General features: G+C 36.1%; 1 protein-coding gene across 1 annotated transcript; it reads left to right on the forward strand.

Moving 5' to 3' along the window:
- The first annotated feature begins 315 nt into the window (after positions 1-315).
- On the forward strand, positions 316-14,296 carry LOC124433977 (endosome/lysosome-associated apoptosis and autophagy regulator family member 2-like). Its single transcript, XM_046983842.1, has 32 exons — positions 316-495; positions 563-686; positions 1,321-1,522; positions 1,804-1,882; positions 1,956-2,024; positions 2,139-2,228; positions 2,635-2,755; positions 2,838-2,907; positions 3,168-3,253; positions 3,466-3,554; positions 4,159-4,339; positions 4,436-4,540; positions 5,147-5,343; positions 6,261-6,346; positions 6,558-6,680; positions 7,143-7,232; positions 7,325-7,398; positions 7,726-7,795; positions 8,165-8,248; positions 8,335-8,479; positions 8,933-9,018; positions 9,141-9,257; positions 9,337-9,412; positions 9,970-10,022; positions 10,700-10,781; positions 11,211-11,251; positions 11,724-11,805; positions 12,475-12,551; positions 12,858-12,963; positions 13,518-13,601; positions 13,939-14,029; positions 14,103-14,296. Exons 1-31 carry the CDS (start codon positions 352-354, stop codon positions 14,014-14,016), a joined length of 3,111 nt encoding a protein of 1,036 aa, XP_046839798.1. The 5' UTR covers positions 316-351; the 3' UTR covers positions 14,017-14,029; positions 14,103-14,296.
- Positions 14,297-14,682: the final 386 nt, after the last annotated feature.

Consider the following 14,682-nt stretch of genomic DNA (forward strand, 5'->3'; position numbering starts at 1 on the left):
TACTGCCGCGCAGCAGGTATCGGGTGTCCACTTGTGAGTGAAGTGTGACTTCCCGGGACAACTTGAACTTTTTCGTTCAAGGATAACTCGAGACGTCGATTGATGAGCTACCCCAGTTGTTTGTCATTATCGAAGCATAACATGCATCAGAAAACCCAGTCACAAGTATTTTCCAAATACTTGTCTTGCACAAGTTAGATTTCACGACCTGGAAAAAGCTGAAACTTACGATACTTGGTATTTTCGTAAAAAAATATCACGCGGTCATTTCGTTTATTTGCATTGCAAATGTAGACAATCAGCTGACTATGACTGAGTTCCTTCTCTGCATTGTCTTGTATTACAAAGAAGATGCTTCGCTTGACATTGTTATCTTGTGAGAATTACGGCGTTCAAAAGTTTGTGAGAGGAAAGATGTCGCGTGTAACGATTCTATCTTTCGTTCTTATTATGGCTATTCAGGCCGTATTTGCTAGATTACCAAACTGTAAAAAGGTATTGAATATTGGTGTTTTGATCGTGCGGTTTAGCATCCATCGTTTATAACACGTCTTGCTTACAGGGACAGTTCGAATACGAGTTTACAGAATGTGATTCGGCCGGCGGAAGGTGGCGTGTAGCCGTGCTACGAAGAAACGAGGAGTGTTTAGCCACTGGCCTTCCTCCCATACGACAAAAGAAATGTGGTGAGTTTACAACGAGTTATCATTTTCAATCTATTTGAATTGTCGTTGCTTTGAAGAAAACTGACGTGAAATGGAATATATTATGTTATCTGTGTGCTTGACTGAGCAATTTCAAAACAAAGATTCATGTACCTAGTGCAGGCTGAATCTTTACCTCACCGCGAGTTAAACATATAGGCGATTACTAAGGTTTGGACTGAGAATTCTTCTGCATGGGACACAAACACAAATGCGAGTGTATGAACTTTGAAGCACAGACAGTCACGAGAAAGTCATTTCTCATTGGCACCGGTGCTATGCAAAATAAAATGAATGCTTTTCATAGCATCAGGAACGGCTTTTACCGAGTTTAATCGAAGTACTTGGTTTCCCAATCGACCCAGGTTTACACTAAAAAAGGGGTTTTTATTTTCGCAATTTATACTACAAAAACGTCTTTAAAAGAAAAATTTTTGAAGTATCGTTTACTTGAAAGAAAAACAAGCAGTATCCTTCAAAACATCGAAAGTTCAGGAAATTTTTCATTTGTTTGTCAGTGGTCCGCAAAACATTAATTTACTTTATTTTTCCGTCCTGTCTTCTCTCGATAAATCTTTCGCGATTCTTACATCCTGATCCCCTTTTCAATCTGCAGAATCGTCGTGTGAACCAGGACAGTTCCTTGATGTTTCAAGTGCTGAACAGTCTTGTCAGCCTTGTCCTGTCGGTCATTACAGCTTGGGAGGTGACGTCGTGTATACAAACTGGACCATACTGCCAAGTGGCTTTGAAACGCAGTCGTTTGATGACAGTGACGAATACAGATCGTCGAAAACAAAGAAAGATAACTGCACGAAGTAATTAAAACCAACACATAATAATGACATAATGGTATTTTTATTCTTCTCATTTAAGCACTTGGCTTGTTAAGTGTTTGGGATCGTTTCATGGATCGCCCAGCCGAATACCATTGTATACACAAATTAGAAATTTGTGTGTGGTCTAAATTATGTTGATTTTTCTTTTTCTTTTAAAAAGTAGCACTGAATTAGATTTCTGTGTAGTGACATGAATCAATTACATCATCATGTCAGAGCTCACGGATCTTGATGAGAAAGTTTGTTTTTCCAATTTTTAGCTCTTTGTGGAAGGCAGCTGGTGACTATTTAGTCTCAAGTGCCGATGCCTGTACATCACAGCTTACTTTAGCCATAACGGTAACTCCTAGATGAATGATTAACGCCGAGTTTCTAATGGCAGACAAAAAGCAATGATCGAATTTCCTTTTAGTTAAAGAAGGACGGCTACGTCACTTTCTCGTACCGAAAGCCAAGCAGTGACGTCTTTTTCAACGTTTTTGTAAGTACATTGCTGACGCGCTTGTTTAAAGTCTTGAAGTGATAAACAACAAGCTTTTATCGCCGAATCAGTTCGATTAAATTACGATTATATTTTGATCTTTTACACTACCAGGTCCGTAATGAACAGTGCATAATGAGCTCAAGCGAAGATTCCTATAAATATCTCCCACGTACGAGAAATTTCAAATGGGATAACGAAACCGTAAGTGACAGCCCTGACAACGTTTGTTTTCACAAAATGACGTAATCATGTTTAGTGCGTGGCGACGTAACTCGTCTCATTGATTGAAGAAAGTCAGTGAAGCGATGGATCTTTTTATAAACACACGACAATAAGGGAACAGTTTACATTTGCGATAATGGCGATAGCGTTGACGGATGACACCTTTAGTTGGAACCAGTCCCTCGCAGATTTTTATCTTTGCAACTGATTTTCACTACTTGTTATACGTTCAAAATACTGTACAGGTGTTTCAGAGCTGAGGCAAAGTAAAGTAGTGCTGTTCAACAAAAATAAATCGAAAACTATTCCGAAAATAGGAATTGTGCAATTTTTCGTCTGTTCGTTGAAATTTCGTGTGTTTCAATCAACTCTGCTTTCTCCGAAGGTGCATTTGAAACGAGGCCACAATTTGATCGTTTGGCAAGCATCGCTGTTTCCATCGACCGATCAACAAAACGTTGAACAAAGGGGGGAACCAGTTTTTATCAAATCCATTCGCGTGAAAGGTTTGTGAAATCGTTGACAGAAGCAGTTCGAAATTGACCATAGAAAGGTACATCGGTGTGAGTTTTAATCCGAATGTTTCAGGTGTTGCCTATACTTCTGAGTGTTTCCCCTGCCCCGTTGGAACTTTTGCTGATCAAGAGGGAACAAAAAGGTAAGGTTTTTCGATGGAGCCTAGCGATGCGTCACATTATTTAAGGTAATTGACTTGCTTGGCTGGTGTTATTGTGACTGTTGAGTAAAATCATAGTTGCATTCATGAACGAGGGACACATCTAACGATTTTGTTCATTAGTTATTTTTTTGAAGGTGAAAATTAAGTGTTTGATTAGATATTTTTGTACGTGCAACGAACTATAGCTTTAATTGATGTTATTTTTGATATGAAATTTTACATTTTATCCTGCTTTGCAGATGCAAGCCTTGTCCGGCTGGTCAGTTTTATCCTGTCGAAGGAGGAACGGAGTGCAAAAAATGTGACATAACAACACAATACTCGAGTGGGTTTTTTACTTAGAACTTTAAAAAACTACGTCAGTTTTCTTCTGTGTAGAAACTGTAAAGCAGTGGCGTGTTCAACACAAACATATTTTAGTCGTGTTGTTTTAATTGCGCAATATTATTGAATTATTATTTTAGAAATCAATTTTATGTAGTGAATGAGCGTGGCACGAATAATTGTTACCTATATGTAGTATTTTGTACATTTTAGGAACTGGTTCGGCCGAATGTGAAAAAATGAAACCGTGCACAGTCAACGACTACATTGAAACTCACAGTGTTTGTGATGAGAATAACAAGGTATTAATGTTTAACCAAGCACTTGGAAATAAACGTCAACGTTCCTGTTTCACGTTGTTTTGCTTAAAGTGACAATATTTAGGCCACGTGATAAGGTATGCGCGTGGTAAGAACCATGTAGGAAAATGCGAAACGATTCACGAATGATTTACACTCAGTAGGCCGCTGCTCTTATAAAATTTTGCAAGGCAGGATGGCACTTATAAAAATGTTCCTCCGTACCCTTAATTAATGTTATGAGGACCTGCTGACTTTCGTTTTATCAATGCACACTAAAATCAATAACACCCTAAGACTGCATGTACCAGGCACAAGATCGGATCATTTTTGGGAGGTAGTTCCTGCCAATCGCCTCTTCCCACTTAGCAGTTTCTAGAAACCACGGTCACGTGTTGATGGTGCAGTTCATCAACAACAGAAAAGCCGAGAATGAATGTTAGAATAAATGAATGACGTCCTTCATCGTTTCTTCAAACGCCCCTGGCTGTTTCTTCTTCGTTAGAACTCGTCAACATTACAAAAACCATCAACCTCACATTCGTGAATATAACAGGAATTTCAGATATCGATACGGTTTATTTTTAATATTTTTTCATTCTTTCAGTTTAGAAAGACGTTTCTATGGATCGAGCCAAAAATTTGTTTGAGCAACGTCAAGGGATCGACTGCTTTACCAACATCGGGAGTGGAAGCTGATTGTCCACCGTGTAATCCAGGAATGTTCAAGAACGGCACGACATGTGATTTCTGTCCTCCAATGACGTTTTCTGACGGAAAGGGAGAAAGTACGTCAGTTTTTTAAGCCCAACTTCCTGGGTCTATCACAGTTTAGGTCGTACGAAAGTTTTTAATAAAGTTTCAATTTCAATTATTGTCTTCAGATTGTACGAAGTGCCCTCCCTCGACAGAGCCTGAATATGGTTTCGATTTTCATTGGTGGAGAAGCTGGCCGGAAAACATGGAACAATTATGCAAGTCAGGACATGGTAAGGCATGATGAAGGACCGATTGCATGAAAAATGTGATAATTCTTTGCCCAGTTGAAAGGTGCATGAGATCAAAGAAGTTGACACCTTTTCTGTATGATCAAACCAGCCGGGACAACGTGCTTCATGTAATTGTAGTGCCTTAATTAGTGAGGAGAATACATGTCGTCGTAAAGCTGGTATAAAGAATGATAGACAAATATATTTCATGCTGTTGTCATAGGTGCAACTTTAAAGGATTATAGACACGCATATTTTATACTGTTAAAATAATACAGTTGTTAAGAATGATAGGCAAGTATACGCTATGCTGTTAACATAAGTACAGATGTGAAAGATAATAGCGAAGTATGTCTTACCCCGGGATTGTAATTGCAGCTCTAGACTGAATGGAAGATATAAAAGGGTATTTTTTACTGTAATCATAAGTTCAGCAGTAATGGATTTCAGAGAAGTCTATTCTATACTGTAATCATTCATAAGTACAGTTGTAACAGATTGACAGAGAAATAAATTTCTTCCTGTATACGTTTTAACATAAAAGGATTATAAATATTCGTAAGAGCAAGTCTTTCTGATATTTCTCGTCTGCGTCTATCTTTTCAGACAGAGGCTGTGCTTCAGGATTCGAGCTTCGCGGTAACATGATCGATAGCGGATACGGGCACGCAGATGATGTTCAGATGCTATTGTTCCTGGGAACGGATGGTTTCAAAACAAGCTCTCTTTCTCCTGGGTTGGGCGTAATCAGTTTTGAATTCAAATTGATTTGCAAGGGACCTTGCTCGCTGACTTTTCATCAGGTAGATATTTGTAATTCTTGAACATCAATGAAATGTTAAGTTAAACGTTTTTGGCTTTTACAGTCATGTCAGTAGGTTGTGTGTGTGTGTTTGGGGGATTGGGGGTTGAATTCTCTATAGAAAAAATCTTTTGAGCACAACTGTTTGTTTGTTTATTGATTAGACGTTAATGTGTCTCTTTGCTAAAAGTTTCTTATTTCCTCACATCTAATTCATATTTGCCTCTACTGGTTATCGGTATTGATACTGCGTGTTGTGAAAATTTAGAAACTCTCAGATGTTATTCTGTGATAGTCAAGCATCTCAGTCATGTGGCTCTTTTATGACTTATTTGTTACAATGGGAGCTCGCAAATGATCAACTTGATTGGGATATTTAAAAGCGGAAAATATCCGTTATTTCTATCTATATATAGCATTTGTACGTAACTAAAATGAAAAATTAAAATAAAGAAACGTCAGTAGGATAAACGCTGTTCCAGAAATCCTCAAACGTGTTTTTTAAATGTTCCCAGTATGGGATAATTTATGTAATACTCCAATGACAGTATTTTGAACAAGATTGTGCACCCTTTAAGCTGGAATACCTTTGCCACGCGTTAGACATTCAACCAAACGCAACTCGGTTGAGGCAACTTGAATTTATCACAAAACAAAGTTGGGGGGGCTGTTCAAGTATGAGAGTGTCATCAAATCTTGCGTTAAAAGAGCGGATGCGGTATTTCATTAAGAGGGGTGCATTATTTCGAAATGATCTCTCCCCCCGCACACCCTCTCTCTAGATCTGCTCCTGAGTTATTTGACTTTGAATAATTGCTCGTTGTTCCAGATTATATTTTTAATACATCTTGGTCCATCTTAATACAAAAAGCTGTATTGAATATTTCAGCTGAATAAGTACATTATTTTCATTTACAGTTACAAGCAAGCAAGAAAAAAGATGAACACGGGAAAGACCAGAAAATCCACGAATGGAACGGAAAGCAGGAAACGCAGACATACACGTAAGGCGCTTTCTATAGATAAATTAAAATAAATTATTGAGTGATATAAATCAATGTAATACAAAAGCTACTGGTACTGTTGATAGTTTTTCTACTAAAATAGATAAATTAAGATAAATTATTGAATCAATTAAATCAATTTGATACAAAAGCTACTGGTACTGTTGATAGTTTTTCTACTAAAAATGTATTGTACAATTATTTTCTATAGTTTTCAAGCTACAATAAAGCACACCGAAGGATATTATTGGATTTTCACGAAAGGCACTGATTATGGCCGAGACTACGATGCTAGCGAAGACAACAAGGGCCATTTTAATTATCCAGACGACAGGTATGGTCTATTCATATCGTGTACGAAGAACTTTTATTAAATACAATTTCAGTTTCTGCTAGGTCGTTTAAGTGTTATTTAAATGTAATCAATTACGTCAATAATTTTCAAAACGTAATTTTATTTTACTAATATAGTATTAAAGTAGCTACAACAATTGAGATCAATTTATTTGAAATTGTTGTATCAAATCACGAGTTTTTTCGAGGAAGAAAAACGCCAATATTTTATTTTGCCAGTAAATGATGTGTAGTGTCAGATAAGATAAGGTCAAACATCTTTGCTGAATTTCGATTGCTCTTCTAAACAATCTCAGTTACGTTGTACTGGAAATGAATTTTTTCCTTGAAAAATGCGCTTTCAATTGCAAATTTATTTCTGTTCAAAATTTGGCGTCGATTGAGCAAAGGATTTCCATATATGAAATATTAAAGCTTTACCACTTTGATTTTCGTGTTTTAGGGTTGAAATTTACTCGATTAAAGTCACGAAAACGGTTGATGGTGGCGCCGCCAGTTGCAAGCCGTGCCCTCTAGGAATGGGTGATGAAGGGTAAACATTTTCTTAGAGCTACTGTACATAAGTTACAAAAACGTTCAAATGTCTCCTAATATTAAACGCCGTGCATCTATTGATCCTTTTAGCTGCATTCCGTGTCCTAAAGGAAATCGAATTGTTCAAAAGGACGGAAAATCAACTTGTGAACCCTGCCCTAAAGGCATGTGCTTTATTTTATTGTGTTGTTGATGGTAACGTAAGCTTCACACGCAAGCTTGACTTGCATGTTTGTGATGTCTGTTAATTCATTACTATACAGTTTTGATCATGCTGATCAGTGATCATCGCTTATGTTGTGTCTGTAACATACCGACGTTGTGCTTCACTGCTTAATTTTGTTACTTCATGTAACAAAAAGTAACACGTTCAGAGTATAAACATTGATTTAAATGCCATTATCAATGGGATTATTTATGAATGGTTCTTTCAAGCACGCTGAAATTTCTCTAAGAGTCCTAACATCAGGTACTCAATATAATCTTTCCAGATACTTATCTGAACGTCAGCAATCTATATGGCGAGGATGCTTGTATTCCTTGCGGTGACATGCTCACGAGGTACTTGTATATCCCTATTTGTACTACTTTAGCTGAGAAATGTCTATACGGTGATTCTATTATGCATAGCCAAGATATTATACAGATTTTAAAAAAGAGACCATTTGAACGTCATTTTTCTGTTATCTGGTTTGCCTTCATGTCATTTCACTCCATAGTAAAAATCTTTTCAAAAATCTATCATGATTACTGTCGTATAAAGCTAAAAATCTATAGGAAGTATACAGCTTGAAAAAATAAGTGAACCTTTTTTACCCTTTACCCCTTTAATTTACCCTTCCGACAAATGTCGTTTAAAATGTTCATCTATCTAGCCGACGTAAAAAGTTATCGTGTGTCTTTGGGTTTAAACAATTTCTAACTTTTCAGTGCGTCGGGCTCCACGGAATGTGTGTCTAATTGTAAGTTGACAAGCAAAGAAGGAAAAATTTTCGATTTGAATCCTTTAGCTGGGTATGTGTTTTACTGTGCTGTGATCTACTGTTTTTACTCACCTTTTTTATTCATTCTTTTTATGTACAAACCATTTTATGTTTCAGGTTTTACAGCGTAAAGACTAGTGCTCTGTTCACTCCCAAAGGAACGAAGTACTATTACCATTTCAACTTAAGCTTTTGTCAGAATGAAGAAAGTCACAGGAAAGCTTCCTGCTTCAGAAATATCTCCATGAAAGGCATTGAAAAGGTAAAATAAGAGTGAAAAAGCGACTTGTGTCGATAATTTTATTTTTATAAAGTATTCTTCTTAAAAATCCAGCAAAGATTCATTATTTCTAGTTATAGTAGCATAATTACAAAAGAAAATCAAACCTCTGTGTGTGGTTGACTCCATACTCTAGAAATCAAAAACACATTTGCGATCTTTTTGTTTATCCGGAAAGAATTGCTAAATAAACTTCTTTACACAAAATGACGACCTATGTTTTTAACTGCTCTCCATAGAGATCCTCCAAGGGATCTTCATGCTGTAATTCACTACATGCCGGAGGAATTTTGATTGACTGTTCTTGCTTCATTTCACCTAAGCTTATAAGACTGCATTGGTTTTGGTTTGTGACTTAATAATGATAAAAACCAAACTATTTTATTTCTTTTCACGTCCTATACAAGTCATATGCTAAAATTCATTTGCTTTCAGAATCAAGAGGTTTTCAATCACACCATTTGCCGAATGACAATGATTCCAAAACGAGGCGCAAAGCCATTAGCCGCTCAACCAATGAGGTATGAGAACCGTGTCATGTCTGAAGAAGAAAGATGGTTGCTGCTTCTTATAGCGCGTGCTCAACACGGTCATTTTTCTCATTTTGCTTACAAATTGTTTAGTAAATATGGTTGTTTTATAGTGTGGGGGAACAGCTTATGAAGATTACAACAGAGAAATTGAGAAAAACCGATGAGATATACGCTGATAAAGGTCTTATCAACGCGACCGTATTGACAATGCATTACGCAGGGCATGGGTAAGCATAATTAATCGAGAAATGAAAATTTAACATGCTTATTCATGTATAATTTTACTTTTGTCATTTTCACATTCAGGAAAAGTAAATATTGCCCTAAAGGAAGATCCACCGTCATACATCATGTTTGTGATCCACATCGCAATCCAAGTGATGTAAGTGTTTGTTTGAAATTGCAACGAAAATTCATAAGGTGGTCATATTCTATGTAGCACGCGTGTTACACGGAATGATTCTTAATGGTCTCAGTAAAATTGATCCCACGGACTAAGTCGTATAGAAAAGTTACATTGTCAATATTTGCTTCATGTAAGCCACACCATATTTTTCTGTCACCTTAATTGTTTCCGCACCCAAACTGTGTGCGCCTGCGAGTAAATATTCAAGGTATATAAGACAGCGGCGTGAGCTGGGCTTTGCACAAGGCAATGCAAGTCAACTCAAACGATTTTATGACTAAGGAAGGAAGAGCTGTTTTCAGAAAAAGCGCAGCAGCTGGATGCATCTAAAGAGATATGACGCATTTTTTTGTGATTTGCATGTTTGTTGATGTAATTTAAGGCGTCTGTGGAGAGTCTCGAGCTACACTTCGGACCAATAATTTAAATGTACAAAGGGAACGATGTTTTTATCGTATGCTTCGCAGACTCTGCAGTGTTTCATAGCTACATTTATCTCATGTTACTAAAACTTATTTCTCATCTCGACACAGGTTAAAGTTATGTTGCCTGCAAAATGCCCGCAAGGAACATGTGACGGTTGCAGGTACGAAATGTTAAACTTTTTTCGTTCGAATAAAGTATAAACATAATTTATTGACAACAGATAACGAGAGCCTCCCTTTTCATGAAGCAGTTGTATTTGGGTGATGAAGATTTTGTTCGATCATAATGAGGGTGTGGTGAAAGAATCAAAGGGGTTCGACATGAAAATAGCCAACTGGTTTCAGTAATATTGATCAACTCTTTCCCAATTTTTAAAGACAAAGAACCAAAAACTACTTGCAATTACGACTTTGGAATGAAAAAATTAATGATTAATACCAATTGAGATTAGATTAATTGTAGCAAAAAACTTACGTTTTTCATTGTTTTGAATTTCGATACTTTAAATTAGAGATTATTGGAGGGTTATCACACACTCTCCCACACACACTCCTCGTGGTCGTCACGCCGCTAATCATAATCCTGAAGATATCGTGAAAGAAAGCTTGATGGAAATTCTTATTCTGCCGGTTTTGCTGCGTCTTGCTGTACAGCTTATAAAAAAGTCGTTACTGTGTTAGAATTTTTTCTACTTCATACAGACATCTCACTGAAACAGTAGACATTTCAATTGATTATATCGTCTGTGAGCTCCATATTCAGCTTCCTTGTAAAATTTGGTAAACCCCGGCACACGTCAGACATGCTTGTTGACTCAGTTTTGGTTTTTATTTTTAGTTTTCATGTCATCATGCGCTCAGCCTTTGCCTGTCCATTTTGTACCAAGGATGATTATTATAGTGTTATGACTGGTTGTGTGGTGAGTTTGTTTGTGCTTCCACTTTCTTTCGCTGGGAGTATCATTTGTAACTACCACGCAAAAAGGAAGCTAAGCCTGAGATATATTCTAACTGCCATCAGTGCCATGTGAAGAATGAGGTCACTCGTTCTTTGACAAAGCCGGACCAAAGGACGTATCGTCCCTTTAATTCAAAATATTCAATTTGAAAATTATCATTTAGAAGTGGTATTATCAGTTTCACTCAATAATTAAGGAACATTACTTGTTGATAATCGCCATTGTGTAACGCAATTTAAAGATCATGCTCGTATCAAAACAGTACATTCGCAATTTGGATTTAAGAGACCGGTTGGGAATTCATTCATTCAGCCCTTATTATAGTTTATCAAGGAGGGGGACTTTCTTTTCGTATGGTGTTTAGTTAAAAGCAACTATTCATTTTGACAGAAAGGAAAGAAAAACACAACATTTGTTTGGAAATTACCGAAGTAAGTAGCTCCGATGCCACAACATAAAAAATACAAAGCAAAAGATTGTACATTTACTAGATAGATAGATAGATAGATAGATAGATAGATAGATAGATAGATAGATAGATAGATAGATAGATAGATCGATAGATAGATAGATAGATAGATAGATAGATAGATAGATAGATAGATAGATAGATAGATAGATAGATAGATAGATAGATAGATAGATAGATAGATAGATAGATAGATAGATACATAGATACATAGATAGATAGATAGATAGATAGATAGATAGATAGATAGATAGATAGATGGAAAGAAAGAAAGAAAGAAAGAAAGAAAGAAAGAAAGAAAGAAAGAAAGAAAGAATAACTTTCTTTTAACACTCTGATCCCAAAAACCGAAGCTGATGTTTTCACGAGGGGGGCGTGTAATCAATCGTTTAGTTCTAAATAACTTTAAATCATCGAAAAACTCACTTTTTTAGAGTTTGTGTTGGTGGAGTATTTTTACCGAAACGTAATACAACGACGTGCAGTATTCTTGAAAGATCCGTTAAAGATTTTGCGGTAAGTTACACGTTTCACAGAAAGTCAGCTCATGAAATGAAAATTTAGAAATTTTCATATAGTTTTTCTGAACATTGCTTCGGTAACGACAGTAGACCTCGGCAGATCTCCTTTTTCTCTTCAAGATACACAGACATTTTCTTTAAATTTCAAATATCCTTTGAAAAGTTTCGGTTCGAAATTTTTCAAGAAATGAAATGAGCTAAATTTCATGCCATTAGCATTTCACAAAGCAAATCTTATTAAGAAAAATATCAGAAAATATCTGCCATCAAATATAAAATTCTACAATACGACGCAACTGGTTGGGTAAATCGAACCGAACATCTAAAAAATGTGCGTGAAAGAAAAGTTTGCTGTCGTTGTTGCATATCATTCTTAAGCAAGAAACCAGAATCCTTAGTCAAAAAATCTTATTGCTATGACATTTTTTGTGCTCAAGTTGGGCAATGTCACTAAAGGCATGCTTAGCTGAGTGCAACTTAAGCGGCATATTTAACTTAAAGAACATAAAAGGTCTCGTCAATAGTCGTTTTTAGAATTACAGATAAAAAATTCTAAAGGTCCCCTTCCTTCAATAGGGAATAGTATACTGTTGACCGAGGCTCCTCTATAAATGGAATGCAGTTTTAAATAAATCATATATTATAATCTTTATTTTATTAACAGATTGGTCTGGCATGCTTTGCTGGTTTTGTAATTCTTATGATTCTTGCTATCTTGATTCTGTGGTGTAAAAATAGAAGGTAATGTGCTTAAACTAAATATTGTTTTACCTTGTGTAGTAGACAGAGTAATCTTCTTGTACATAAATACATTTGAATATAATTTGAAAAGAGTTTGATTGGTAACATTTATTAGCTGTTTTAACATTCACAGCTAATGAAAAAGTTGTTATTATTGTGTTTTGTTAAAATTAGGTAGGATTGAGTATCTAAAATTTATAATGCAAATCATCAAATCGCCCCTGATCGGGAACTTTCTCTATGTACCTAAGGTAAAGCTAAATAACTGTATGAACAATTTCATTCTCCTCTTTTTTTGTGATTTAGACTTGAGTACAAGTATCATAAGTTAATACAGAATGCGTCTGATGCTTCTGGAGAATTACCTGGAGCACCGCAATGTGTAGGAGATGAGGAGGACGACGAGGAAGACGTAAGGATTGTGTTTCATTGCGTATTTTTGTCTTATTTTTGTAGCTGAGAAAAGCTCTTCAATTCAACCTTACTATTTACCAGATAACTATTGATGGGTTGCAACCATCTCCCTGGGAGTAAGAGAACAATGGAACGTTCGCCATGTTGGATGAAATTTGCTGTGTACATAAATAAGGAAAATTCTTTGTTAAAATCATCCAACATGGCGACTATGACGTAGCTTGCAACCCAAGAATAGCTCTTCAATTTAAACTACGTTTTTACCATATAACTATAACTTTTAGTGCTATGCTGAGCGAAGTTATAATCATTACATCGTAGCTAGCTACTGATATTATACAACACCTTTCAAAACCGAACTGAAGGAAACTCATTGCTTAAACAACTTATCAGTCCGCTAAACTGATTCTCTTGCTGGTTCTTTATGAATTATCTTTCAGTGATCCATCTAACTACCAGAAGATGCAGAGTAAATGTCGAATTGAAGTATAGCTTTGTTCGTTCATCAATGTTGTTTGTTTACACCATGTCATTTCTACATACGCGACTTAGGTTCATTTCAAAGGTGTACGAAGAAAAGGCAAAGGTTTCTTTAGCAATATAAAAAACAAGTTTGGTGGTGATTCAAAATACTCGGTAAGAAATATCATGTATTTTTTCTTTTATCGAATTTCAAACCTGATAGTTTGGAATACATTTATGTCTAGCAAATATTTTTCTCTGAATAAATTTGGTTTCATCTTTGTTGATCCAACAATGTGGAATTTGTTGCATACGTTTCTCATTTCCCGTATAGCTTGTTAGCTAGTGTTTGTTGTTGCTTGACCCTTTGTTTATTAAGTCTTTTGTTTGCATGGTCTTTACAGGAGCGTTACGCCCCTTCTTTTTGTTGTTGAATCAGATTTTTATTTTGTTATTATTTTGGTCTTCTCAATTTCGCATTTTTATTTATGTTTGTTTTTTCTTCTCGTAGGATCAGTACAACTTCGACAATTTCAGTGACGACGACATTGGATCAGTTGAGCCCACATCGAAGACACCTTTAAGTTAAAAATGAGTGCCAGGTGTGGCGTTTCTTCGACCATCGACATTTTTTCGTCATATGTGCTTGAACTTCTTTGTTTTCTGTTCCTCTAGATCAATTAAAATAAAGTATGGACGTTTAATGGGGATGATACAATGAAGTCACTTGTAATGAAAGATGTATTTCAACAAGAGGAGCTGATCTTGAAACTTTCTGTATGAACTTCTAAAATCATTAGGCTGCGTAAGAGAAAGCTTTTATAGTTTTTACATCACATTGGCGTAAAATAAAAATACATTTAATCTTACACGTAAAGCTGATGCTACTCAAAATCATTTCGAACGACGATAAGGCATCGGGTAAAAGAACAAACTAACTCGCATCGAGAATTTTTAGCTTGTTCTAGTTGTTTCGCTTTGTATGTCCTGTATGACTGCTGACCAAACTGCTGAAGTCACTCATTTATTCAAGACGAGCTAGTGCAGTAAGCCATGATGCTCATTTTTGGAAAAGCTCGTCATCCTCATCGTAGCTGAAGCTCTATAGTGGTTTAGAGTTTTCCAATATTACTAACACGAGTAAGAAAGCAGTTGTGGACACAGGGGACAGTCTGAATAAGTAGCAGCTGCTCAATTTTCAATTCAAAAAATTTTCATGATAAAAATATTGATTATGAACTGCTTAAGAACAAAA

The sequence above is a fragment of the Xenia sp. Carnegie-2017 genome, unplaced genomic scaffold (genome assembly GCF_021976095.1).
Source record: "Xenia sp. Carnegie-2017 unplaced genomic scaffold, XeniaSp_v1 HiC_scaffold_14, whole genome shotgun sequence".
In the NCBI taxonomy this organism is placed as follows: Eukaryota; Metazoa; Cnidaria; class Anthozoa; order Malacalcyonacea; family Xeniidae; genus Xenia; species Xenia sp. Carnegie-2017.